Source organism: Trachemys scripta, chromosome 8, assembly GCF_013100865.1.
Source record: "Trachemys scripta elegans isolate TJP31775 chromosome 8, CAS_Tse_1.0, whole genome shotgun sequence".
NCBI classification, from domain to species: Eukaryota; Metazoa; Chordata; order Testudines; family Emydidae; genus Trachemys; species Trachemys scripta.
The window spans coordinates 103,126,006-103,152,367 of NC_048305.1; the positions used below are offsets into that span (position 1 = coordinate 103,126,006).

Sequence of the window (26,362 nt, forward strand, 5' to 3'; positions counted from 1 at the left end):
GCTGAATCTTACAGCCTGGCCTAACTCTGTAGTTTTCAGTGGGGGAAGAGATTTTTCAGTCCCTCCCCCAAAATCACTTGATCACAGATTCACTGTGTGTACTTGGTGAGCGATAGCAGTGGTTCTCAACTTTTCCAGACTACTGTACCCTTTTTCCAAGCCTGATTTATCTTATGGTGTCGTCTCTCACCCATCCCCGTTTAACCTCACTTAAAAACTGATTGCTCACAAAATCAGACACAACATAATACAAAAGTGTCACCGCACACTGTTACTGAAAAATGACTAACTTTTTCTTTTTACCATATAATTATAAAATAAAGCCATGGGAGTATAAATATTGTACTTTCATTTCAGTGTATAGTATACAGAGTAGTATAAACAAGTCCAGGTCTGTATGAAATTTTAGTTTGTACTGATGTCACTAGTCCTTATGCAGCCTGTTGTAAAACTAGGCAACTATTTAGCTGGGTTGATGTACCCCCAGGAAGGCCTCTGCGTACCCCCAGAGGAACAGGTACCCCTGGTTGAGAACCACTGGGTAATAGGATAGTCATGAAGCAGGAGGGACTTACACAGCCCCCTGTGCCCTGCCCCCACCCAGCATCCAGATGAGGCCCCATAGCCACCTCCTAGAGCCACTCAACTCTTGGGTGCCTGAGCTCTGGGCTCCCCATGTGCTGTAGAATACAGAGCTCCCCAGCTCTACCGCCTAATCCCTCCCCCACCGCCACCCGCCCCTTCCGGAACCTTGGTTGCCCGGAACGCTGGTGCGGGCAGCGCGGCGGAGCCGGCGGGGGTTGGAGGCGGACCCGCTCTATGTGGGGGGCCCCAGGGGAGCCGATGGCGGGGGCTCTGCAGCAGGTGTCCGGCCTGTACCGGGGGGCGCTGGCGCTGCGCAGCCGGGCCGTGCTGCGGCCCCTGGGCCTGCTCTCCCCGCAGGCCCGGCTGCTGGCGGTGCCGCGGGGCCCGGCCGGGGGGGGTGAGCCCGGCCTGGAGGAGAACCCCTTCTACGGGAGGTACCGGGACAAGATCCAGGCGCTGCGCAGGTGCGGGGGGTACCCCTGGGGGTCGCTGAGGGGGAGGGTTCCGCCGAGGGGGGGGCACCCCTGGGGGTTCTGCCGNTGGGGGTCGCTGAGGGGGAGGGTTCCGCCGAGGGGGGGCACCCCTGGGGGATGGGGGGTTGCTGGGGACACCCCAGGGGCCCGTTGAGGGGAGAGGACACTCCTGGGGCATGGGGAGTTGCCAGGGGTGGAGACACCCCTGGGAGTTAGGGCTGGAGTCCTCCGGCATTGGGGTTCTGGCAGCATTGGGAGCAGGGGTAATGGCACACAGGGGGAGCTGGTGCTTGGTGGGACTTGGGGTTTAGGGAGAGGCCCAGAGTTTGGGTCTCCTGGAAGCAGATGGATCCTTCAGAGTTTGGGGGGCAGTGGGGCTTGGGGCTCTGATGGGAATGGGGTGCTGCAGGGGGAGCGAGGGGGGAGCTGTGGAGCGCTCTGGAGAGCGGTAGCTGGGACCCTCCAGAACATAGCCTGGGACATGGTTTTCTCAAAGCTCTAGATATTACAGTGAGGTGGAGGGCATGTAAATACCTAGTAGATAGAGGTTGACATTGACATAAGGGAGCTTTAGGGAGAAGTTGTAACAATAGGGAGGGATATTTGGCTGGGAGGCGGGGTACTTTATTATGTAATGCATAAAGGGGTGGGTGGAAATTATTGATTTTACAATTTTTCAGGAAAGTCTTACAAGGGGGTGGGGAGTGGGTCTCGAAAATCACCAAAAACATGTGTTGAGTGGTTTATGGACAGTCCCAAACCCCAAATCTATCATGCTTCTGTCATTTGATGCTGTCATTTGACATAAGAACGGCCATACTGGTTCAAACCAAGGGTCCATCTTGCTTAGTATCCTGTCTTCCAACAGTGGCTAATGCCAGGTGCCCCAGAGGGAATGAACAGAACAGGTAATCATCCAGTGATCCATGCCCTGTCGTTCATTCCCAGCTTCTGGCAAACAGAGGCTAGGGACACCATCCCTGTCTATCCTGGCTAATAGGTCCATCAATGGCTATCTTCCATGAATTTATCTAGTTCTTTTTTGACATGTTCAAGTAAGTTACTGGAAAGCTCTAGTATAGTTTATGCCTGAGATTTGACCTTGGTTCTGACTATTCTAAGTATAGCTGTGCATAGCACCTGGGTTCTAGCCCTGTGTCCTTGATCTGGTTGGATGAACATTTTTTGTCTGAAATTACTTGTTCTACTGCTGTGCTGTAGAATGCCCGGGGCTGTGTCTCTATAAAAAATAAGCTGTGTTTGAAGCCAAATTCAGCCTTAAAATACAGCCACACAACTCTCAATTTGGACTACGAGGGCTGCATGTATTTATCTGTGGGTATCATTGGCACCAATGTGATCAGTTTAACAGTCAATAGATTTGCCTCCTCTACTAGAAAATAGCGCCCTGCATGGCTACAAAATTTGTATCCACATCCAATCCAGGGTCCACAAACAGGGTCCGCTGATATAAAGCGGATATCTGCAGATTTGCAGGGCTCTAACTAGAAATGCTGAGAATAGAAATCTGTCCTGTGGAAAGTCAAGTTTTAAAATGCCAGAACAGTAGTAGCCACTCAAAAGTATCAGGGGGTAGCCGTGTTAGTCTGTATCTACAAAAACAACAAGGAGTCTGGTGGCACCTTAAAAACTAACAGATTTATTTGGGCATAAGCTTTCGTGAGTAAAAACCTCACTTCTTCGGATGCAAGTGAGGTTTTTACTCACGAAAGCTTATGCCCAAATAAATCTGTTAGTCTTTAAGGTGCCACCAGACTCCTTGTTGTTTTCACTCAAAAGTAGTAATAGTCTCAGTTTTGTTTCAGATCCAATCCAGGTGTGTTTGAATCCCGCATGGAGAAACGAAGTGAAGTGAAAAAGCAGCCAGTGGGACATTCCAAGCAAATGGAATTTATCAGATATATGGACGAAAAGGCAAGACCAATTGTTAACTTCATTCAGTATCATGTTAAAATTAGCTTCAGAATGTCATCTTTTACAACTGTAATCCTGGAATGGGAATTACTGTCTGGAATTAAAAATGTTCCTGTTTGCTATTTATATGGTGCCTGAAAGTGCAAGGTTCACTGCAAATATGCAAGACAGGTGTTTGCTCCAAATGGTGATATTGCTGTTAGTAAATGCTGTGTTTGAATCTTATTCAAAGTGTTTGTGATAAGTTCCAGATCCATGAGGTCCAACTCGGTTGACATACTCTCTTGCCTTCATTCTCTTTTTATGAATGAAACAAACAATTGAATAGTGTTGGATCTGGAATGGGCTTTTATAGGTCTCCTCTGACGTTTCCCAACTTGATGCTGAACAATTAATAAAATGGAGTGATTAAGCAGTTGATTATTAATTAGAAAATCAATATGCTACATTAATTTAATTTACTCCTATTATTGATGTTTATTTGTCCTCATCCAGTATTTTATCTACGTTAATTGCATTTTAAGCATCTTTACTTCTTACTCCCTTCCAGAGACACTGCTATAATGTTGCAGGAACACCATCTTCTGGTGGGCATGAAGACTAATGCAGAGTTAACTTTTCTACAGTGTTTTTCTTTGTGTGAAGTATCAGTGCACTACTTACCCAGTCTAGACTGGTGTATTGATGGTATTGCCTTCAAGTGCACTGCCAGGGTTACAGGACTAACCTTTAAATTACCTTTTAAAAAGAAAACCACTTATGATCCTGAAAAAACTTTTCTCTTCCAGCCAAATTAGGCCTGAAACATTGTTTAAATACTGACTGCTCCACCACCACCACCATCACCATATGTAGTGTGCTGAAATTGTTCTCATTCACGCATTGGGTGCATCACATTAGGACTTTGCATTTTTACAAGTTTGAGTTGTGTGGACGTGTACAGGCGTTCAGGTCTGAGAACTGTGGAAATCATCAGCTGCTTGATTAAGAGGTTGGAGGGACTGATCTGTGAGGAAAGATAAAGGCCCCAAGTAGGATGTATGTCAGTAGTCCTGTTAAAGTCAATGAGGCCATGTAAGCTCAAATATCTTGCTGGGTCAGCTCATAAAAAAACTACATATAGCTTGGCTAGGCAGAGACTAAAGGAAGACTTAACTTCCTATAAGTATTTGAAGTTGTAAACACCAAGAAGGGAGAGGAATTAGGGGTATAACCAGGAGTAAGGGGATGAGCAAAGTAAACTTGAGGCTCTGTAATAGGAAGCATTTTCAGTTTTATCTGAACAATTTCCAAGGTCCTTTTTTATACTGGCAAATGACCCATTGCTGCCAATAGTTGGTCGCAACAATTTCTCCAGGTTCATTTTCACCACTGTTACAGTAAGCATGATTTGAAATCTTGTTTTACTAGATCTGGAATATACTTGCTTGCTTTAAAGGTGTTGAAACTAGTTTTGGCCTGTCCACACGAGTAGTTAAACAATTTTCTGTACCAGGTAAGGTGGAGACCGTTGTTGACAAAAACAGAAAGCAGTCTGCTGTGAACAGTGTGTAGACAAGGGCCATGAGAAGTGCTGAAATCTCCATTGAGGCTCTTTAAAAGAGACAAGGTTTGGAAGCAATGGGCAATCCTTCATTATCTACGAGGGTGGGCATGGTGTCTTAACAGAGATTTCCTTCTCTAATTTCTGTTGTTCTTGTTTATTTGTAATACCCCCATGTGCCTCAAGAACAGAGCAGAGGAACAATGCAGTGGGTATGACCTTCTCATGTTGAAGAAAACCTGTAGGTCTAATTGTAGGCCTTGTCAATGCCCCTTTAACAACCAAGGTTACTAACTACATAGGTATGTCCTTTGGTTTCTTCACTTCCACTCACAGGGCACGTGCTCGAAAGGTTTTGTCAGTGGACATATTATGCTTGCCGGATAAGGCAGTATAAATAACATGAAAACAAACGTAAAACTTTAAAGGCTTATTTTTAATTTTAGGCAGAAGCTTTGGGCACAAAGGCATCAAAGGAAGGATTCACAAAAGGCAAGGTAAGATAAAATGGACCTCCATGTCTGGCTATGACGTGTCTGTGAATCAAGCATGGAGATGAATTTTAAACACTGCATTATCCTTACGCCGGTTGTTGTGTGGGATGCAAGAATCCGAAATTCCTTGTATTGTATCTCATTTTAGGATTGTTTTTGAGTACTGGGGTAGTCTTGAAGTCTTAAAATCCCAGAGTAGTTCCTATCCTTGTCTCTGTGAAATATTGGAAGTCTGTGCTATTCTGGGAATCAGTTTGAATGCACACAGAAATTGATACAACAAGTTAAGCTCCCTTTAGAGCTTATTGAGGCCTCTCCTGGTTCCATCAGAGGAGATGCTGCAGAGGGACTATTCATATTTCAGTGCCAGCAATCTCCTTGTTTAAAATTGTGAAATCTACTGACCGAGCACATGCAGGTAATGGTTGAAAGGAAAAAGGTCACAACACATATTACAAGCACATGGGTCTTGTTGCAGTTAGATTCCTGGAACCAAAATTTACCATGTATCCTTATGGACTGTGTTTCTCAGCTCAGTATATATTTCCTTTTCTTTTCATTGTAGGGCTACCTTATGATTTATCATTTTTTTTTGACAATTAAGTGTGCCAGGGTATGGTTTAAATGAGATGTCATTTCTGAACTTTCTGCAGCCTGGATTTGTCCTGTGTAACGTACCAGTGAATTGTCTTCCTTTTGAATTCTTTGTGCTTTCTGTTGCAGACCCTTGATTCAGTACTTAATGTTGAAATGGTGAAAGAGAAAACACCAGAGGAAATAAAACAGGTGATACATTTACATGGAAATTTTATAATTAAATGTTAAGCATCATTCTGGAATTCACTTAGTATTCTATGTGTGAGGTTGGAATGCGTACTAAGAAGAATTGTGAAAATAAAGGCATCTCTTTCAGACAAACATTTAAAAAAAAAATTAAATAGAAACAAAAATAAAAGTTGTCTCGGGGTTAGGTAACGTGACATGGAACCTTTCACCTTTGGGTAGATAAGCAGTTCATATCTCGACCTGATCAGTCAACAGTTACCTTCCGTGCAACTGGCAGCGTCCCAACAATTGGATAAGTGTGGCGACCAAATTGCCTGCTCACCAGCTGCAGTCAGAGTCGAAGCACCTTGATGGGGCATCTTGCAGGAAGCTAATGTTGCCTGTGCTGCACGTATTCTGCAGTTCTTCCGAAGAACTGAAGCCCTCTGGCTGTCAATCTGGTGCCTTTCACTAGCACTAACAACGCTTAGGGGGAGGGGAGGGAAGTGAATTTTTATTAAAAACAGTGAGATTAAAGGTTGTTTCCCTGGTACAGTTGTGGGCATTGCACTGAGATTTATTTTCCTCTTTTTGTCTTTTTAAAAATCTGCTTCCATTCTACATCTCTGAAACAGCCAAACTCAAGCAGTTTTTCTCTTTGCTCATCAGATTGTGAGGCGATGGTGTATAAGAGGATACATTGTGTACACATAGGTCTCTGGGGCTACACCACACTTCAAGATTTTGTATGTTAAAGGCCCTTCTGAAGATTCTGATTAAGTATCAAGGATTATAGGGAGGCAGTTTTATCTAGCAGTTAGAAAAGAGTTTTGAGAGTCTGGATTGTATTTCTGTCACTGACTTTATTAGTGACTTTGGGCTGGTTGTATAAATCACTTTCCCTGTATGCATAATGAAAAGAATTTTATCAAATGCTTTGAAATTCTCAGAAGCAAAGCACTATGCAAATACAGAGAATCATAAAAAATACAAGTACTGTCTTCTGATGGGAAGGATCTTGTACATTGCTTACTTAGAAATAATCTTTTGCTTGTGTGCTGTGTTTGTGAAAAGTCACATGGTCTGAAGCATTTCTCACCATTACTAAACTGTGGGCCACCAAATCTGACCCCATTGTTTATGGCAATTGTCTGGCTGAAATATGCATCATTTGATACTAGTAGTCTCGGAACATAATATATGAGATAATAGCTTTCAAAAATATATGGAAAAATGGCCCCTGTCCTGATGTACTTGCAAACGAAGTTTAGTTGATAAATGAATACTTTTAAAGGTGTTTAATATTAAATGCTAGATGCTTGTCTGTGGTGTTAATCATATTTGGCTTCCCTCCTTTCTTACAGATCTGGAAGCAGTATTTTTCTGCAAAAGATACAGTTTATGCAGTTATTCCTGTAAGTAGTTACTTTAACAAAATGTACACCATGGAGGTCAGCACAAAAAGCTTCTCAATACAAGCTTCCGTTCCACTAGGTGTCTGTTGCTTGTAACAACAATCACTTAATGAAAGTAAAGTTTCTAAACCCAGTCTCCTTCCTAGGCTGACCAGCCATAATTCTGCATGTAAGATCAGTAATTTGAAAGTCAAGCTTCTTAGGCTTCCATTGACCTCAGTGGTCTTTGTGTATTTTAAGTGCATAGTCTTCATACTTTCCCAATTGTTGACTTTCAGAATCACTAATGTCTATGGTGTCAATCCTTTCTGCAGCACTGGGATCAAACCCAGATCTCTCACGTAGCAGTGTGGAGCAGTGGTCTGTTAGACCAGAATAGTTCTGGCTGAAATTTTCCTAAACAGTTTATCCATTTCCAAGAACGAGTCTAGGGGAAAATGCATGGTTTTTCACATGTTAAATTCTGGCGATCTTTTCTCTAGTGCCACATGCTTTGGAGTGAGGACATGAAAATTGGTAGTAAGGTGGCATTTGGGTCCAGGGTGAGCTTTGTGTGTCCCTAAGGAAATCTGCCCAAATTTGGTCAAATCCTTGTTTCAAAGCAGGGCAGATCAAAGTGCACTCACGTGCGGCAGCTGGATCCGTTTGGACAGTTGGTGTGTGCCAGGCTGCTGCAGGGTAGATTTATACCTCCACAGTCTTAGACAATCCCAACTTTTCAGTGGCACCCCATGAGCAGCCTCTCCCAACTCGTTCAGCCTTCCCCTGCTTTTCATTTCTAGGCCCTTGGTCTGGAAATGGCTTATTGTTCAATTTAATCTCTCTTCCTGTCACTGCTATAAACCTGGCTGTTGTGTTTGGGGGGCGGGGGGTAGGGAAACTCCTTATCTGAGCCAGTGTTTTCCCTTTCCTGCTTGGTTTCTTTAACAATCCCTTTTGATGTAACTCCATAGCAAGGAACCCACCATAAACGAACACAGAGACATGTATCATGTTCATAAAATATCATGTAGATAGTTCTCAGTTCATCATAGCTAAGGCTACAGTTTAGTCATGGAGGTCGTGGCAAAAGTCACTTCCATGACTTCTTCGACTTCAGCTGTCAGCAGCTTGAGGCGGGGGCTGCAGCCAGAGCCGTGCACCCCTGCCCCATGGCTTGCAGTGGGGGCTGCTGCCCGGCCCCCTGCTCCATGGCCAGGGCTGCAGCAGGGGCCTTGCACTCCCCTCACAGCTTCCCAGGACCATCACCACTCTCCCCCTCCCCCCCACGGCGGCAGCCAGGGCTATGCTGGGGTTAGAGCTGGGGACTGTGTGCAGCTGCAGGCCACTTTGAAGTGGGGGCTGTGTGCCCCCCCTGTGGCTGCTGCCACTGGAGCCAGAGCTGTGCCCCCCCCCATGGCGGGGGGCTCGGTCTGTCAGCCCCCCTCACCCCACCATGGGACTCCTGCTGTCATTTCCCCCCTACCTAGCCCTGCCCCCCGGTTATCTTTAGTAAAAGTCATGGACAGGTCACGGGCTCCCATGAATTTTTGTTTATTGTCCATGACCTGTCCATGACTTTTACTAAAAATAACCGAGACAAAATCTTAACCTTAATTGTAGCTGCTCATTCATTGAGCACCGTCCATCCTGTGTAATGGATGAGGCAGAGGTCCTGTGGAAAAAATCATTTATGATCCTGTAATGAAAGACTGGATCATGCATATGTGCAAGGGGGTCAAATTAAGGTTGCACAAGCAGCTTGAATTCTGGCATTTCCTAACTTTTGAGTGCTTGACTTTGCAACTTTCATGTCCTTTTAACATAAGGTTTGTGGGTAATATAAAAGACATATACTTCAAGAGATTGCTGCTATTGGCAATAAGATGTGTCTCCAATTAAAGCTAAGTTGATCTCAGAAGAGGTTTTGGATGTTTCTAAAACTTTAGTATAAACCAGATCTTGTATAAATAGGGGAGCAATGCATGGTGCATGTTGTTGTTTAGGGAAGCAACTGCATTTCAATAGCCTGCAGTTTTAGTTGGCTGGATGCTGAATTATCTCTGTACAATGTTCAAAAGGAAGCTAAGAGCTTCATAGTTAGAGCCCTGCAAATCCGTGGATATCCGCTTTATATCCATGCACCATTTTTGCGGATCACTGGTGGATGTGGATCCAAATTTTGTATCTAAAGACCTGCAAATCTGCGGATATCTGCTTGATATCCGCAGATCGGATGCGGATACAAATTTTGTGTCCGCGCAGAGCTCTATACATAGTACAGTTGAACAGCACATTTCTCCTGCCCTGAAGATTTTATAATCTAGATTAGCATATGACACAACAAAGGGGCAAAGAAAACAGCAGGGAGGGGATATTGGGGAACACTTGAACCAAATTATATGGTTATGCAGCATGGTGGAACTCACATATTTCTGGGGATCAATATAACTTAATAAGATAAATATGATGTACGATTCACTTGAATGATAATCTGGCTTGTACTGTAATAAAGAGCAGAAGAGAATCTATAATGTATGTTCCTGTGGGTCAGCAACCTGCTTGTTTGCTTGTGTATAAAGCACCACCATGCATTTCAGTGGAACTATATTGGGGGGGAAAAAAAAGTGGTATAATTCTGAGGTGTAGACATTTTTCAAGATATAAAAGCTTTGACTTCCAAGAGTTTGTTACTGGCTTCTGGGCACTGCATTGTCTAGAAGGGGTGCTGATGATACTTTCCATTTGCTCATTTCTGTAAACCTTACCAATTAAGGCAGCCAAACTGTTGCTTAATTGTTAATATTTACATATTTGAGACCGACTGTATATGCAGGTTGAACCTGATAAAGGTTAATGGAGTGACTGAGTGATAACTGTGTATCCATTATTTTTATGTTGTGAAAGTTAATTAAATGATCTTGTTTTATCTCCAAAGGCAGAGACGTTCGATTTAATGTGGAAGCGGGCCCAGAATTGTCCATCAGTAAGTGTGATATATACTGCATGCATATTCAGCTTTAATGGATCTCTTCTAGAGAGAAGTTAGAGTAGAAGTTTATAAACTTTTGACCTTTTGTTATTCAGATTAATTGTCGTAACTTGATTGGTAAAAGCCATTTGATCATGTATTTTAACCGTCAGTTAAAGACAGCAGGCTGTCAAACATTTCAGTATGGGCATAACAGGTAAGGAGTTCTACAACCAGGCAGTCTCCCAAGCTTAGTTTTATAGAGAGATTTAGCTACGTGCCTCAAATTCTCCGTACTAGGTGTCATGTGGTTAAATCATCTGCATGCGGCTCTGCGGAGAAGCTAGCCTTGTATGCCAGCTTTATTGACACTACTGCATAACTATCCCTCTTGTTTATGCTGCTTACTAGATTTCCTTGCTTTATTAGCCTTATGGCTAAATGCTTGATTGAAGTTAGTGGGGGTCTTTCCATTGAGTGCAGCTAGCGTTGTGGCAGGCCTGACGTGTTAAATACATTCACTCTACGATGGACCAAATCCCCTCCATTCACAAAGCCCAGTTCACGGCTGCTGGATGGGGAATGGAATCCTGCCTCACAAGCCACAGCACCTGTGGAGCTGTTCACAGGTGTAACAGCTTCTGTCCCGCTGCATGTCTTACTACTCTCCCTGCAGATGGCAAGTTCGCCCTGTGGATCTGCATCTTTGCAGATTTAGTCCCCCCTCTCCTGGATTGCTCCCGACCCCTCCTCACACTGCTGCTGAAGGGGGTACCCATGCCCCAAACTCCATGCTGAAGAGCCATGTTGCGACAAATAGAATGTTGTTTTGCCCTTTGGCTGACATGATTTGCCCCCATGTCCTACAGCACTATTTTTAGTAATGGAGGAGGCAGTTAGAGCAAGGGACTGGAAACCAGGAATCTTGGGTTTTGTCCACAGCTGAATCCCTGACACACATAAGCTCATGCAAGACTCTTAAGCTCTGTTTCCCTACCTGTACAATAAGGATACTCAGGTAGCAAGGTTGTTGTGGGTTAATTAATGTTAATTAAAGCAATGTGATATCCTTGGATGGAAATTAAGCTGTGTAAATGCTTACTAGTATTAATACAATTTATACTCTGGTGTTACTTGTGTCAGTGAATCATCTTGAGATATAGGTTGTGTGAAAGATGTTCAGGACAGAATTGTATTGTTATAAATTGCAAAAGTTACTAACGTTGCACTGAAGTTAAATTTTAGTTCCATTAAGGAATGCTGTCTTGTAATTCTGGGCTTGTGTTCAGGTGTGTAGCTAGGACCTTTTGTTTGAAACATGTGACTGTTTGACCATGTTTGTTTGAAAAGTGTGAATTGGGAGTGTTTTGTTCCAGGTGGGCCTTGAGTGTTTGATTGGAGAGAAAGCTTTGAGCTGGGCCAACTGCTTCGAGTCAGCAGCCTTATAAAAAAGCTGCCAGTTGGAGGACCTGGCTGAGGACTGACTGGCTAAGTAGCAGTTCCGCAGAAAATGACCTGGGGATTACCAGTGGACGAGAAGCTGGATTATGAGTCATCAGTGTGACCTTGTTGCCAAGAAGGCTAATGGCATATTGGGCTGCATTCGTTGGAGCATTGCCAGATCGAGGGAAGTGAATATTCCCCTCTATTAGGCACTGGTGAGGCCACATCTGGAGTATTGCATCGAGTTTTGTGCCCCCCCCACTACAGAAGGGATGTGAACAAATTGGAGAGAGTCCAGCGGAGGGCAACAAAAATGATTAGGGGGCTGGGGCACATGACTTACGAGGAGAGGCTGAGGAAACTGGCTTATTTAGTTTGCAGAAGAGAAGAGTGAGGGGGGATTTGATAACGGCCTTCAACTACTTGAAGGAGTGTTCCAAAGAGGATGGAGCAAGGCTGTTCTCAGTGGTGGCAGATGACAGAACAAGGAGCAATGGTCTCAAGTTGCAGTGGGGGAGGTCTAGGTTGGATATTAGGAAAAACTATTTGACTAGGAGGGTGGTGAAGCACTGGAATGGGTTACCTAGGGAGGTGGTGGAATCTCCATCCTTAGAGGTTTTTAAGGCCCAGCTTGATAAATCCCTGGCTGGGATGATTTAGTTGGGAATTGGTCCTGCTTTGAGCAGGGGGTTGGACTAGATGACCTCCTGAGGTCCCTTCCAACCCTGATATTCTATGATTCTATGACCTTTGTGGTAAATATAAATTATCTTCATTACATACAAGATGGTGCTTCCTGTGTGATGACAACCCAGAGGCTAAACATATGGGGGTGCTCAGCATAGTTGTTTCCAGAAATGAAATGAATGCCCAAGCTGTGGAACAGTTGTTTACGGCCTGAGTGTGTTGGTACCTTATGCACTGCTGTTCAAAGACTACCTGTGCAAGGGAGTGTGCTGTTGCTTAGGAGAGATTAAGCTGGGGGGGGGGGGGGAAGGAACAGAACAACAAAAAAGAGTAAGAACATTATCTGACTGCATTTCCCCACATGCTGGGTTAATAGTATTGTTTTCCATTGTAAAGTACATGCCTTTACAGTAATTTGTACAATGAAGCATGGCCTAGCATAGTCCCAGTTTGTATAGGTAGCAGTGAAATGCTTCATGCGTAGCTAGATTCTGGAAGAGGAATATTCTTGTGGTTTTGACAGGAAGAGACTGCACCAACTTGATTCACTAGTAAGGAATGCCTTGAGTTCTATTTAATTTACTGAGAGCAAGGTCAAATGTATTTGGCCTTCTACAGTGAAGGCTATCAAGAGTTTGGGAAATAACTTACACTTGTCTGTGTTTTGCTGCAGAGAGAACCCCGTGCATCAGCACATGGTCTGGTGTCTCACTTCTCTTTCCGGTCCCATGTAGTCCTTTCTCTTTGTGTGTGATAGTGTTATAGATGCAACGCCAGAGCCTATGAAGCCAAATAGACCAGAAATCTCCAGAGATAAGTTGCTTTCAAGCTGCGGTGGGACAGCGTTAGAAAAACTAAACTAGTGTGAAAGCCGTTCGCCTCTCTGCGTCCCTAACTGACCTTTTGTGACTTTAATCCCTCATTGCAGCATCTGGGGAGAAGGGCAAGAATGTCGGGCGTGCGAGGCCACCGTCTCATTGTATCGTAGTGTTCGCTGTCCGGTTTTAAGTGTCTCACAACGCTGTTACCAAACATCCTCCATGAGTCCCTCCCATGACAGTGAATCAAGCGATTCTGAGAACACAGTAAAGTTTAGGGTCATGATTCTTTTAAATCTGAGCTTCTAAAACTATCTACTAGGAGATGTAAGGCTGGTGTGTTGTCTGCCTGGAAGATGGATGCCTGCTCTCTCCACAAAGCAGGTAGTACACAGGAAACAGCAAGGCAGACTTCCCTATGCTGCCCTGCCAGTAACGCTCAACCCAAGCCTTTGTGTGTTTTCCTTACCACCAGGAAAGCTTTCCTGGTGGTGGGGAGACGCCAGCAGGAGGTAGGTAGTAGGGAATGGCTCTAGCAGCTCCCTTTCAGTGTGGTGTGTAGCTACACACCACAGCATGGGCACAGCCTACTTTTCATGGCAGCGTGTGGCTACACGTCCCCTGCACTCCACCCCCAGCGTAGAAAAGCCGTAAGCTCTGTCTCAATAACCAACTCCCTGCTGTGACTCCTAACAGGGTTGCCGGTTAGATCCCATTTTGTGCAGTGGGGATGCCCATTTACTCTGACGTGGGCTGGGAGCACATATAACGCTGACTGTCTTTTTCTTTGCAGTTCCTGTGTGCTTTGCCAAGGAAAGAAGGCTATGAGTTTTTTGTGGGGCAGTGGTCAGGGACAGAGCTGCACTTCACCGCGCTTATAAACATTCAGGTGGGTGTATTTTAGTGTGTTACTATCCAGGGTTAGGTTTGAAACGCCAGCTGTATTAGACTCTGAGTGACATCTAGACATAGATGTATCTTTAAACAAAACTACAAAACCCTGCCTAGCGGAATCATTCCATAAAATACCATGCAAACTATTGCCTGGTTTCCTCCAGCTCCATATAATGCAGCATTTATAGAGCTGGTGCATGATTTTAAATGAGGCATTCTAGTTCTGAGATAATGTATTTCTTCTTGGTGTTGTAAATGAAAGAGGTTGTAATCATCCCAGAAGTTTGTTGGGCCCTAACTGTTTTTATTCCATTTGATTTGCCGTACTAGATCAAACAACTTGTCTATCTGCTCTGGTGTTCTTCAGCCTTATCCTACCTGTTCATAGTCTGTCTACTCAATTAAGCAAGGTTTCCTTTCACACACCCACCAGCAATCAGTTTATGCATGACGTATTTGACTGCTCTTCTCTTAGCCTGTGCATATGAGTCCAGAAAACCATCCCAACCTTTTAAAAATCCATGCATGGGATTTTTCTCTGACTTGCAAGTTACAGTTCCACATGCTTCAGTCTTCAGATTCGGCAGGCTAAGCAGGCTCAGACTGGCTCAGTACATGGACGGGAGACTCCAAGATTCAGTCTGTGACATTCATTCCTCTGAGTCAGAACTTGATAATCCCTTGTTCGTTGCCTCCCACAAGCTTTCTTTAACTTCATCTATTAGCAAAACACCCCTGAGACCCAGTGTGCTAAGACGCCTCACTCTTCCTTCAAGTCTTTTTCTGGAGTTGCTTCTTTTTCATTGGCTTTCCAGTTTGGCTTTTCCCTACACCACTCCTGCCATCTTGCCTTATTTTGTTCCCTTTAACCTTTGAAATATTTTAATAAATAAGTTAGTTTAAAAAGTGTGGGGAGAACCAAGGGGCCAATAATGTACTTAACGTAAGCTTCTCTCGTGTCCGTTGCATTTTATTATCACTCACTGACCTTTGTCTAGCTTAGATTGTAAACTCCTCAACACGGAGGACAATATTGGGTTTGTGAGTAAAGCACTAGGCTCTCTTATGGCGGTACAGCAATAATAATGATAATAATCCCTAGCTCTGAGATAGCGCTTTTCATCAGTAGATCTGGAAGCACTTTACAAAGGAGGTCAGAATCATTATCTGCATGCTGCAGGATGGTAGTGCACTGCTGGAAGTGCCATATTTTCGGACTTGAAACCAAAACGCTGACAGTTTATGGCCACTAAACGTTCCTTGGTACATCTTGCAAGAATAGAGAAGCTAATCCTGATTGGTCATTCAGATGCTGACACTATAAATGGCATCTCCATTTTTAATTGGATAAGGTATTCCCTTCTGATTCTCCACTGAAGTAGAGTGATGTGTGCTGTAAAACAGTTGATGTGGTTGACCCCAGAGGAAGCTTCATTTCTTTAGCGGATGAAATGTTTCCTGTATGTGGTTTCTAAATAGTTGTGGGATCCTTGGGCATGAAATGTGCTATACAAATGTAAAAGTGAATGATTATGTTTTGACCATTTGCAGCATTGGATTCCGTAAATTCATCACGTACGACATAAAGTAGTACCATAGACATGGAAATTGTCACTGTCACTGTTTTTCCAATTTTGGCACTATGCCTTTGACCCTCAAGTAATAAAAATGTTGCCAATTCTGATGACTCCATGGTGAAGTTTATAAATTTGATGAAATAGATATGTGGACCCTTCAGTGGTATCATATAATTTAATACAGAGGGTATTAAGCAGTTCTCTAGTATGTCCTTGGTTCTGTATTTACTGTCTTATGAAAATGTTTGAGTCATAAATAAAATGTCTACAAAGACCTTGGCTTCTAACCCCTCTATGATTTAATTTTGTTGTATACCAGTATAGTTATTCTTGTTCCTTTTGGACAGGCTTTCTAATTTCTCTACAATTAGTTTGACACCTATATATCGTGTAGTTAAATTATTATCTAGAATAACCCCTTTCTAACACAACAGGTATTGTCCCCAATAGCCCCTTTCTAACACAACAGGTATTGTCCCCAACGTGAGGTAAGTCTATTTTGGACTTCATTGTGACACATCAAGATGAATGGATCACTGGACTGGAAGCTGGTCGTTGCCTAGGGACCAGTGATCATGACTTGTTTACATTCAATGTGGGCAAACAAAGGAAAATCCCAGCCAGTAATATATATAACTTGGTGCTTTAAAAGGGCTAATTCTCCAAGGATGAGGCAAATTATCAGAGAAATTGATTGAGGGGAAAATTTAGACAGAAAAATATGAATGAAAATTGAGAGTTATTTAAGAAGAGTTTATTAGGTAGCCAAAAAGCCATGATTCCACAATCAATAAAATGGACATTTTTGCCTTAAAGCCAATCCTGGGTCAGTGGTGAAGTGAAGGAAGCAATCAGAAATAAAAAGGCAATATATAACAAATAGAAAAGGGGCGGGGGGGAGATAGCAGTCAATATATATTAGAAAGTCTGAAGGATAGAAAATTGATCAGGGAAGCTAAAAACATCAGAGAAAAATGTCTGGCAGGGCTAAGGACAATGAGAAGGTGGTTTTAAGCATGTTAGGAACAAAAGAAATCACAGCAATGGGATAGGCCCATTACTAGATGTAGATGGTAAAACTGTTAATGGTGCAGAAAAGACAGAAGTGCTCATTAAATATTTCTGGCCTGTATTTGTAAAGAAGCAGGATAATGTCCTCCTATCACATGAGGATGATGAAGTACTTTCTAGTCCATTCGTGACTGAGGATGTTACATCTGCTAGGGATACATATTTTTCAATCAGCAGGCCCAGATAACTTGCACCCAAGAGTAATGAAAGAGCTGGCCAATGAGATCTCTAGTCCTCTGATGTTAATCTTTAATAAAGCTTGGAATACCCGGGAAATTCAGAAGACTGGGAGAGGGCTAATGTTGTGCCACATTCCAAAAGGGCAAGAGGGATGATCAGGTGTCAACCTCAGGCAAACTAATGGAAAAGCTGTTACGGGATCCAATCGATAAAGAATTAAAGGATGGGAAGATAATTACTGCCAGTCAACATGGCTGTATGGAAAATAGGTCTTGTCACACACACCCGATTTCATTCTTTGAGGAGATGCCAAGTGTGGTTGATAATGATAACTTAGTAGATGTAACAGACTTAGACTTTTGTAAGGCATTTGACTTGCTACCCCATGACAGTCTGATTTAAAAATGAGCACCATACAGTATCAGTAAGGCACACGTTACCTGGGTTAGGATCTGGCTGACTGCAAATCTCAAAAAGTGGTTTTCAGTGGGGAATCGGCATCAAATGAAGATGTTTTTAGTGGGGCTCCGAAGGAAGCAGTTGTAGGCCTGACGTTTTCATCAGTGGTCTAGAAGTAAATCTAAAATCACTGTTGATAAAATTTGCAGATGACATGCAGATTGGGAGAGTGATAAATAATGAGGAGAGGGTAGTCATACAGAGCCATTTGGTAAGCTGGACCCATTCAAACAAATATCTTTAATACAGCCAGTTGCAAAGATCTATATCTAGGAACAGTGAATACAGGCCATATCTACAGAATGGGGACTGTGTTTGGAAAGCAGTGACCTGAAAAGATTGTAGGGGTCATAGTGGACAAACAATTCACCATGAGTTCCCAGTGCGATGCTGTGGCAAAAGGCGCTGATGAGATCCTTGGATGTGTAAATGAGAGTAGTGAGGAGGCGTGCAGGGAAAGGATTGAAACCAAGCCTGAGTAAGGGAATGGGGTCCACGTTTTAAAAAGGATGTTGAAAAATTGGAGAGGAGGCAGAAGAGAGAGAGAGAAAAATGATTCAGGGGCTGGAGAAAATGCCTCACCGTGAGTGATTAAAAGAGCTCAATCTGTTTAGCTAAACAGAAGGAAAATTGAGAGATGACTTGAATACAGGATATACAGGCTTTCACGGGGAGAAAATACCAGGTACTAACAGGCTCTTTAATTTAGTTGAGGAAGGCAGAACACAAACCAATGGCTAGAAGCTGACGCCAGCAAATTCAAATGATAAACGAGGCACACATTTTTATCAGTGAGAGTGATGAACCGTAGAAACCAACTACCAAGGAAAGTGGTGGATTCTTCATCTCTTGCGGTCTGCAGATCAGGACAGGAGACCTTTCTGGAAGTTATGCTGTAGCTGAACCCAAGTTATTAGGCTCAATACAGGGGTAACTGGGTGAGATTTCATGGTCTCTGCTATACAGGAGGTCAGATTAGATGATCTAATAGTCTCTTCTGGCCTTAAAAACTCTGAATCTGTGACTTACTGTTGGCTACAGACACACAGAACTGCAAATAATTGACTCTTAATTAAAACAGCCTCTCCTTGACCTTGCTAGGAGGACAGTGGGGAGACTCTGAATGAGTGAGTCTATGCACGCAGTTAATGTTCAGATTCTTTATTAGCAGACTATTAAATATGCAGTAAATCTAGAGTTTTTCTAGGGCACTGTTTAAGAAGTCTCTCTCTCATCTCCTGCAGACCCGAGGTGAAACTGCCGCTAGCCAGTTGATCTTGTACCATTATCCTGAACTCCAGAAGGAAAAGGGAATAGTGCTAATGACAGCCGAAATGGACTCCAATTTCCTGGTAAGAGAATCCCATGTTGTTTCCTTAGTGTTCTACTAAGATCTGATACTCCTGGCATTTCTTTAAAAGCAATTAAAACTAAGTCTTGTAAAGCCACACTGAGCAGAAAGATCAGGTGATTTTCTGAATGAGAAGCACTGTTCTTCTTCTATCCTTCCCCTAAAGCGATTAGGTTAAAGAAATCTACAGCTATCCATTGAATAACCAACCTAGAGAAAGGCAGAAAAATTCCCAAAGCCTGCAGACTGGGTGTCTAGTGATTGTAGTTTATGCCGCGTCTAATTTCCTCCCCTCCACTCCGTTCTTGATGTTAGCATAATTCAGAAGGATAATTTAGAAAAGTGCAGAATTTTGGAGCCTCCGTTTCTCTTTTTTTAGGGAAGGGGATTTAAAGAATAATAATAAAAAGTTGGCACTTCCCAGCAATGTTAAAACGGACTTTTTTAAAATTAACACAGATGGACAAATTTTTAAGCCTGCATTGGATTTTCCTTGTGCCTTCCCGTATCTCCCCTGAGTGCGGATGTACTGCCACTTGGATAGCTCTCATAGTACATGTAATGAGCTTACGGGACTCATGTTGCCAATCACATGAATAGCATGCATGCAGAATGTTTTATTAGAGGGTGGGCTGTTAAAGGGCGAGAGTTTAAGGTTGTTTCATGTTGTTTGGAACAATCTGCGGAAGGAAGTGATGGATTCTCAATCTCATGAAGTGTTCAGATCAATATTGGATGCCTTTCTGATAGATGTACTTTAGTCAAACATAGTTATTGGATTCAGCGCTGGGTTAACTGAATGAAATTCTATGGTCTGTGCTCTGCAGGATGTCAGACTAAATAATCTAATGGTGCCTTCTGGTCTTAAAATCTATGACTGTAGATACCTTAACTCTGCTGGCAAAACACATTGTGACATTTTACCACAATGCACATTTTCTTTTCCTCCGATATTTGTTGATTTTCAGTCACCCCAATGTTCTGTTATTGACACATTTCCAATTTTAACTCCATTACCAAAGTTTTGTCTGTGAATTATATTATATAGAAGTATACTATATCTTAATACTAGAGCGAGGCAAATTCTCAAAATAAAAACCTTTCAGTGAATGTTTGTATGAATTTTTAAACAAATTTGTTTCATCTGTCTCTGCTTTCTGTAATGTTTCTATAAACTAATTTTACATCCTCATTCCACTGTCTTTACTCGGGAACAGGATGCCCTGCTGCTGTTTATTTTTTCTTGTAAATGTCCTCTCTTGAACACTTCACAATCTCTTTATTAGCATTTTGCTCACTATACAAACAGGCACCCATTGTAAGACATACAATACCCACTACACACATAACAGACGTTTATCTCTCTGTCTGGTTATCTCTTGCTATGAAAGGAACCTGTCGGGGACGCGTCACATCCTGGTTACCTGCCTTAAGAACATAATTTTCATTATAGACATAGATCTCCTTAAATATTATCCGTACACACATTTCACAGTGATTATGATGTCCAATGGGTTATCGGATTTCGGTAAAGACCTCACATGCCACCCTTTAGTGAATTATTATGCAGACATCTGAAACAGGGGATCACTGTAAAACTCTGTGTGCCCCCTGTGTCCTCTGTCTGTTGGCACCAAGAAGATCCCAGGTCACAAATATTCATAGAAAAAAGAGTGGAAATTGGAGAATATTCAAGGAAAATGGATTTTTAATTCAGAAACCATGCTGTGGGCAACATAAATAAATAGGGGTTTGGAACGGCTGCCATATGAGGAGAGATTAAGACTGGGACTTTTCAGCTTGGAAAAGAGACAACTAAGGGGGGATATGATAGAGGTTTATAAAAACATGACTGGTGTGGAGAAAGTAAATAAGAAAGTGTTATTTACTCCTTCTCATAACACAAGAACTAGGGGTCACCAAATGAAATTAATAGGCAGCAGATTTAAAACAAACAAAAGGAAGTATTTTTTCACACAATGCACAGTCAACCTGTGGAACTCCTTGCCAGAGGAAGTTGTGAAGGCCAAGACCAAAAAAGGGTTCAAAAAAGAACTAGATAAATTAATGGAGGATAAGTCCATCAATGGCTATTAGGATGGACAGGGATGGTGTCTCTAGCCTCTGTTTGCCAGAAGCTGGGAATGGGCAACAGGGGATGGATCACTTGATGATTCCCTGTTCTGTTCATTCCCTCTGGGGCACCTGGCATTGGCCACTGTTGGAAGACAGGATACTGGGCTAGATGGACCTTTGGCCTGACCCAGTGTGGCCTTAATTACGGGTTAAGCTTGATTGTTAGTTACTCATCCAGTCAGGAAACTGAGGCATGTGACCCCGAAGTCCAATCAAAATCAACCAGCACAGCTTGGCTATTGGATATTCGTGAATAACTACTCCCAAGTGGAACATTTTGAATAATTTTCTATGATTAATAAAATTGAGAAAATTCCGGTCTCTTTCTCTTACAGTTTCCAAACCGGTGAAATTGGTTGTTCTCTTTGGGCATGTCTGCACATGGAATTGAACCACTCTAGCTTATATCTGTCTAGTTAAAGCGGTACTTTAGCGTGGGTGCAGTTATGCCAATGTAAAGGTTCCTTACACCAGTATCGCTTACTCCCATATGGGAAGGGGAATAAGTAGGGAGGCCACTTGTCTGGCTTTGAACCAGACAGTCCTCATTTGGGGTGGGTTGTCCTATTCTAGCATTGAGACAAAACCAGACATGGTTTTGTCTGGTATAGAATGGGGACACCATCTTTAAGAGCGTGCTACTCCACCCTCTCTCGTGTGACCTTGAATGCACTGTGCGGGGTGACCTTCCACACACCGGGCATGTGAGATCATGGTGGGCAGGCAGGTCTATACCATTCCCTGAAGTACCTGAATGTCTGGTTGACTGAATGGCCACCTTAGGAATAAGCCATACCAGTATAAAGCACCTTTATACCAGTATAACTCTGTCCGCATTAGGGGTTGTACTGGTATAACTATATCCATAAAATAAAATCTCGCCCCTAACTGACAGACTTTTATATGGCTATAAAAACTGTGTTGCCCAGAACTTTGAGTTCTTTGCCTAGCTGTGTTTAATACAGAGTATTACTGAAAAACTTTTACGGAGGAAGTCTGGCAAGGAGTGGAGCGGAAAGTTAAGGAGAACATATTCAGAGTCTTGGAGGGAGCGGAGTATGAGAAGGGTGGTGGAGCTGTGGTTCCTGAAATGCAGAACTATAAGGAGATCAAGTTAGTAGGAACAGCACAGAGGTAAGTAGGTCAGTGTGAAGATGGATCAGGCTTGTGGAGAGCTTTGAAAAACTCGAACTTTGAATAGAGTTAGGAGCTGAGCGGGAAGCTCGCTAAGGTAACAGAAGCGGACTGAAGAGGGATCTGTTTGCAGCTTTTCAGTAACCGCAGAGCTTTTTTGAAAGGGGAACTTACTTTAATGTCAGAATTGCTGCTTTTGCTATTTTGATACGTTCTTTTTTTCTTTTTCTTTTTCTTTTTTTTTTTAACCTTACAGAATGTCTCTGAAGCTCAGTGCATAGCCAATCAGGTGCAGCTTTTCTATGCGACAGATCGTCCAGAGACCTATGGACTAGTGGAGACCTTCAACCACAGACCTAATGAGTTTAAGTACATGGCAGTTATAGCAGAGCTTGAGCAGAGCGGACTTGGAAGAGAACTGAGACCTAGATGGGACTCTGACAAAGCCTAGTGTCTGATTTACACAGCATCTGGGCCAGACGCAACTGAAATTGCTCATTGGAAAGGGTCCTTGACACAGGAGTTGTTTAAATTGGGGGCAAACTCCAGTTTTTATATTGGGCCTGTTTGCTACAGAGTTGGTCTGGACAAAAGAAAGATTCGGGGAGTGATATTCACCCCTGACTTTTGTATCGGTGCAAGGAAATATGGCAGCCTAACTAGGACCGAATGGGAACGACGCACCTTAACCCAACCTCATCAAAACAACTCTTTCAATACCTTATGCTTGAGTGCAGTATTCCTTTGGAAACGATAAATCAAATGAGAGAAGAGGGGCTACTTACGGGAATATGTCAGCCACTGGAGAGAGAGAACAAAGGATGTTTGTGTTCAGTAAAAGCTATTTGGAAGTTGCCCTCCACTATAACTGCATGGGTCAGTGCGTTTTATCTTGTATGAAGATTATAAATTCCCCTCTTTCATCCAGCAGTGAAAAGATAATGCAGTTGATGATCTAAGACAGGCTTCTCTTTGTTGATTAACGTGTGGGATTCCTTACATAGATGCATGCTTTGCTTTCTATGCTAGTGCAGTTAAGGCCAAAAAACACTCAGCTGAGTTAGATTTGGCTCTGGGAATGTCAGGTTTTTTAATTGAGACATGAACTTCATTCAGGTGCCCAGCTGTTAGGTCACTGTATTGGGGATCATTTCACCAATGACAGGATGTGATAACAGGGTTTTCTTTTTGCATATTGGGCTTTCTAAAGTGGTCCAGCAGATAATTAAATTGTTTTAGAGATCATACTAGTTTGTCAGATATCATCTAGACAGCCAGCTCTTAAACACGTCCGCATTTGAAAGGGGTAAAATAGAGCTCTTTATCATTTGGGAAAAACACTGTATACAACGTTAAAAATGGTTGGGAATAGAGAGCTTTGTAATTCTGTTCAGGATTACCGTGGGATAACTCGTATGCACTGGAGTGAATGTATCACACATGATACAACCGAGCAGCAATTAAAGTGAGTCTGCCTTAATAAACCTTGGTGATCTCTGGTGAACTAGCACCTTTCCTGCAAGGATCTTACAAGCATTGCCTGAAGTCCCGTTATTTGCAATGACGGTGGGAAGCAGCCACTGAATCCTTGAACAAGGGCCATAATGATCTGCACAGTGAGGATGCAAAAGCTGTGCACAGATCATTGACAATATGAGGCCAGTGCGCAGCTAGAGAAGTAAACGAAAGGCAGCCAGTGTTTTTCTGCAATTGTAGCTTCGGGGGAATAAAACTGCAATGTTTCTCAAATGGATTTCAACACACACATACACCCCAAGCAGTAATTACTGTCTTTAGCACATACTGCGTGTTGGTAATGTCCAGAGCACCTTGCAAACATTGTTTACTCCTTCCAACACCCGATGAGGTAGGTAAGCATTGTTTGTCAGAGTGGGAAATAGCGCTAGGAAGGGTCAGAGACTTGCCCCCAGCCAGAGAGGGAGCAGTGATCGCAGGGCTGCCGGGTGAGGTGAGGAGGGGGCAAATGGGGCAATTTGCCCTGGGCTCCGCAGGGGCCCCCATGAGAATATAGTATTCTATAGTATTGCAACTTTTTTTGTATGGAAGGGTTCCCCGAAATTGCTTTGCCCCAGGCCCCCTGAATCCTCTGGGCGGCCCTGAGTGATCGGAACAAGGCTCGTAACCTGTGTGTGACCCATTTTTAGAATTAGGCCGAGGTGTGAATGGGGCTGAACTATCGAGTTGTGCGCATTGTTCACTTATGTACATAGTTCATGACTGTTATCCTCCCCCCCCCACACACACACACTGGTGCTTCTCTCCTGTTGGGCCGGCGCTTGCTCCCTTGTTTCATACTGTGCACATGTGGTGCTCCCGACTGCTGGTGGAAGGAGGTTCAGGTATCTCCTGAGAACTGTCTGACCCTCTCCCTAACCCTGGGCCCTCTGGAGGCTTCTCCACTGGTCAGGCCAAGTGGAAGAGGGGGTGGGAATGGGATTGGGGATGTGACATTCCTCCATCAGCTGAACAGGAATTAGAAAAGAAGACATGCTGGCTTGGTAGGGGCCCTGGTAGGTATCTGGGGCCATGGGAGTCCCTGTGGGAGCAGCTGTAAAGGAACTGATGACAAAATCGTGGAGCCAGGATGGAGGCATAGAGTCCTCACATAGGTGGTCCTGGCTTCCCACAGATCCCTGGGCATCTGTTTGATTTGAGGTGTGCCCTGATGCTCTCTTCAGGGGTTGGGTGTGGACCTTGTTCCCAAACGGGGATGATGTGGTGGGATGTTTCTGGAAAAAGCGCGTCATCCTCCTGTGTTTTTCTGCAGGAGAGGATGCTCTTGGCCTTTGATAGTTGGTGACCTCATCTAGGCTTTGATTAGGTTTCAAGATCGTGTGTGTGTGTGTACAGCACCCTGCACAGTGGGGGCAATCAGTCCTTATTGAATCCTGCCTGTTCGTGCTATGATACACCTAACAGACCACGCCTCTTCAAAAAACAAAGTGGAGCATCGAAACAGTTGCCTCCTTCTGCTGGGTTTCTTGTAGCCTTCCTGTTACATTTATCGGCTTCCCTTCATACGCTGAAAGAAGGACGATTTCAATCTGTCTACCACTTCCTGATTTCAAGATTTTCCAGCTTATTGCAAAAGTTTTCACTACCTATGTAGCATGACACCTGCATGGGTGATTGGCAGCGGGAATCAAATGCAGGACTTAAAACTCAGCCTCTGAGCTACAAGACCTTAAGCTCTGTTAGCTCAAGGCTGTAGCAGGTTCCAGTTTCTACAGTCCACCCCTAGAGAGGGACAGAGAGCCACACAGTAAGTGTGTGTTACCCATAATTTTAAGTCTTTCTTTTAACCTACCTTGTAAATAGGTACAAGGTAAGAAATCGTTCAAGGGACTTTAAAAAGCAGCAAATGTGAAGCAAGAGGGGAGGCATTTCTTTATGCTGTGTGTGGTTACCTCAGTAGGATGTCAGTATCGCAATCACTGGGACAGCATTTAAATAAATAAGGGCTTGATAATGTCAACCAATAATAGCATTTGCAGCTGTTCAGGCTAAGATAATAAGGTAATCATTGTTTATGGTTTCAGGGAAAGAGGTGTATAATCACTTGCAGAGGGTCAAGAAGGAGTGTTTCCTCCAGGGACAGAGTTGCTTAATGGATGCGTGAGCGCACCCGCAGGAGGTGGGAAGCCATGTGGCATATGAGAGTTGATTTCCTTCTGAAGCATCACTGGCTGCAGTTAGTTGACATTTTTCATGGAAAATTTTTTTCCCCACTGCGAAGTGCGCGTTCTGTCAGAATTGACTTGTTTGCAGAAAAACGCTGATTTTTTTTCTAGATTTTTTTTTTTTTCAATTGTGAGAAACAAAATGAAAAATATTGCTTCAAAGTGACATGTCAAAAGGACACTTTTGGTTTCACCACGTTGGCTTGTTTAGCTTTGACCAGACATGCTGACATTTCAGGTTTTCGTTCCGATCCGGAAAGTAATTTTGAAACGTCAACATTCCCCACAAAAGGAAAGGTCTGTTTTTTGACCCACTCAGCCTGTGAATGCAGGGCTTATGGCCGGCTCTCTCGCTTTCCGTTACAAGGTGCAGCTCGACCCTTGCTGCATGGGACGGTCTGGCGAGAGATTGTCGCTTTCTTCCAGTGGAAGCAACACAGTTTCACTTTGCCCTTCACCCTGGCACCTTCCTGGTGAGTTTCTCCAGGTGTTTTACAAACGCAGTGGACTGAACCTCACAACACTCCGGTGAGGCAGGACAATGCTGCTGTCCCCATTGTATGTATGGGGAAACTGAGGGACTAGGGTGACCAGAGGTCCCGATTTTATAGGCACAGTCCCGATTTTTGGGTCTTTTCCTTATATAGGCTCCTATTACCCCACCAACAACAACTGTCCCAATTTTTCACACTTGCTGTCTGGTCACCCTATGAGGGACAGACCTCATGACTTGCACAAGAGCTTGCTTTTT

The 26,362-nt window shown here is 43.4% G+C and overlaps 1 protein-coding gene across 1 annotated transcript; it reads left to right on the forward strand.

Annotated features, from left to right (window-relative positions):
- The first annotated feature begins 808 nt into the window (after positions 1-808).
- Positions 809-23,394, forward strand: ATPAF1 (ATP synthase mitochondrial F1 complex assembly factor 1). Its single transcript, XM_034780240.1, has 9 exons — positions 809-1,049; positions 2,885-2,993; positions 4,983-5,033; positions 5,754-5,816; positions 7,160-7,210; positions 10,128-10,175; positions 13,902-13,997; positions 18,534-18,641; positions 22,167-23,394. Exons 1-9 carry the CDS (start codon positions 820-822, stop codon positions 22,359-22,361), a joined length of 951 nt encoding a protein of 316 aa, XP_034636131.1. The 5' UTR covers positions 809-819; the 3' UTR covers positions 22,362-23,394.
- The last annotated feature ends 2,968 nt before the right edge of the window (positions 23,395-26,362 follow it).

What these genes read in the sequence shown, in the direction of transcription:
- ATPAF1 (XM_034780240.1), top strand. Translation starts at nt 820, where the DNA reads ATGTGGGGGGCCCCAGGGGAGCCGATGGCGGGGGCTCTGCAGCAGGTG. An exon ending in TCAGATATATGGACGAAAAG is followed by an intron (nt 2,994 to 4,982) that starts GCAAGACCAATT and finishes TTTTAATTTTAG; the next exon opens with GCAGAAGCTTTGGGCACAAA. An exon ending in CACCAGAGGAAATAAAACAG is followed by an intron (nt 5,817 to 7,159) that starts GTGATACATTTA and finishes CCTTTCTTACAG; the next exon opens with ATCTGGAAGCAGTATTTTTC.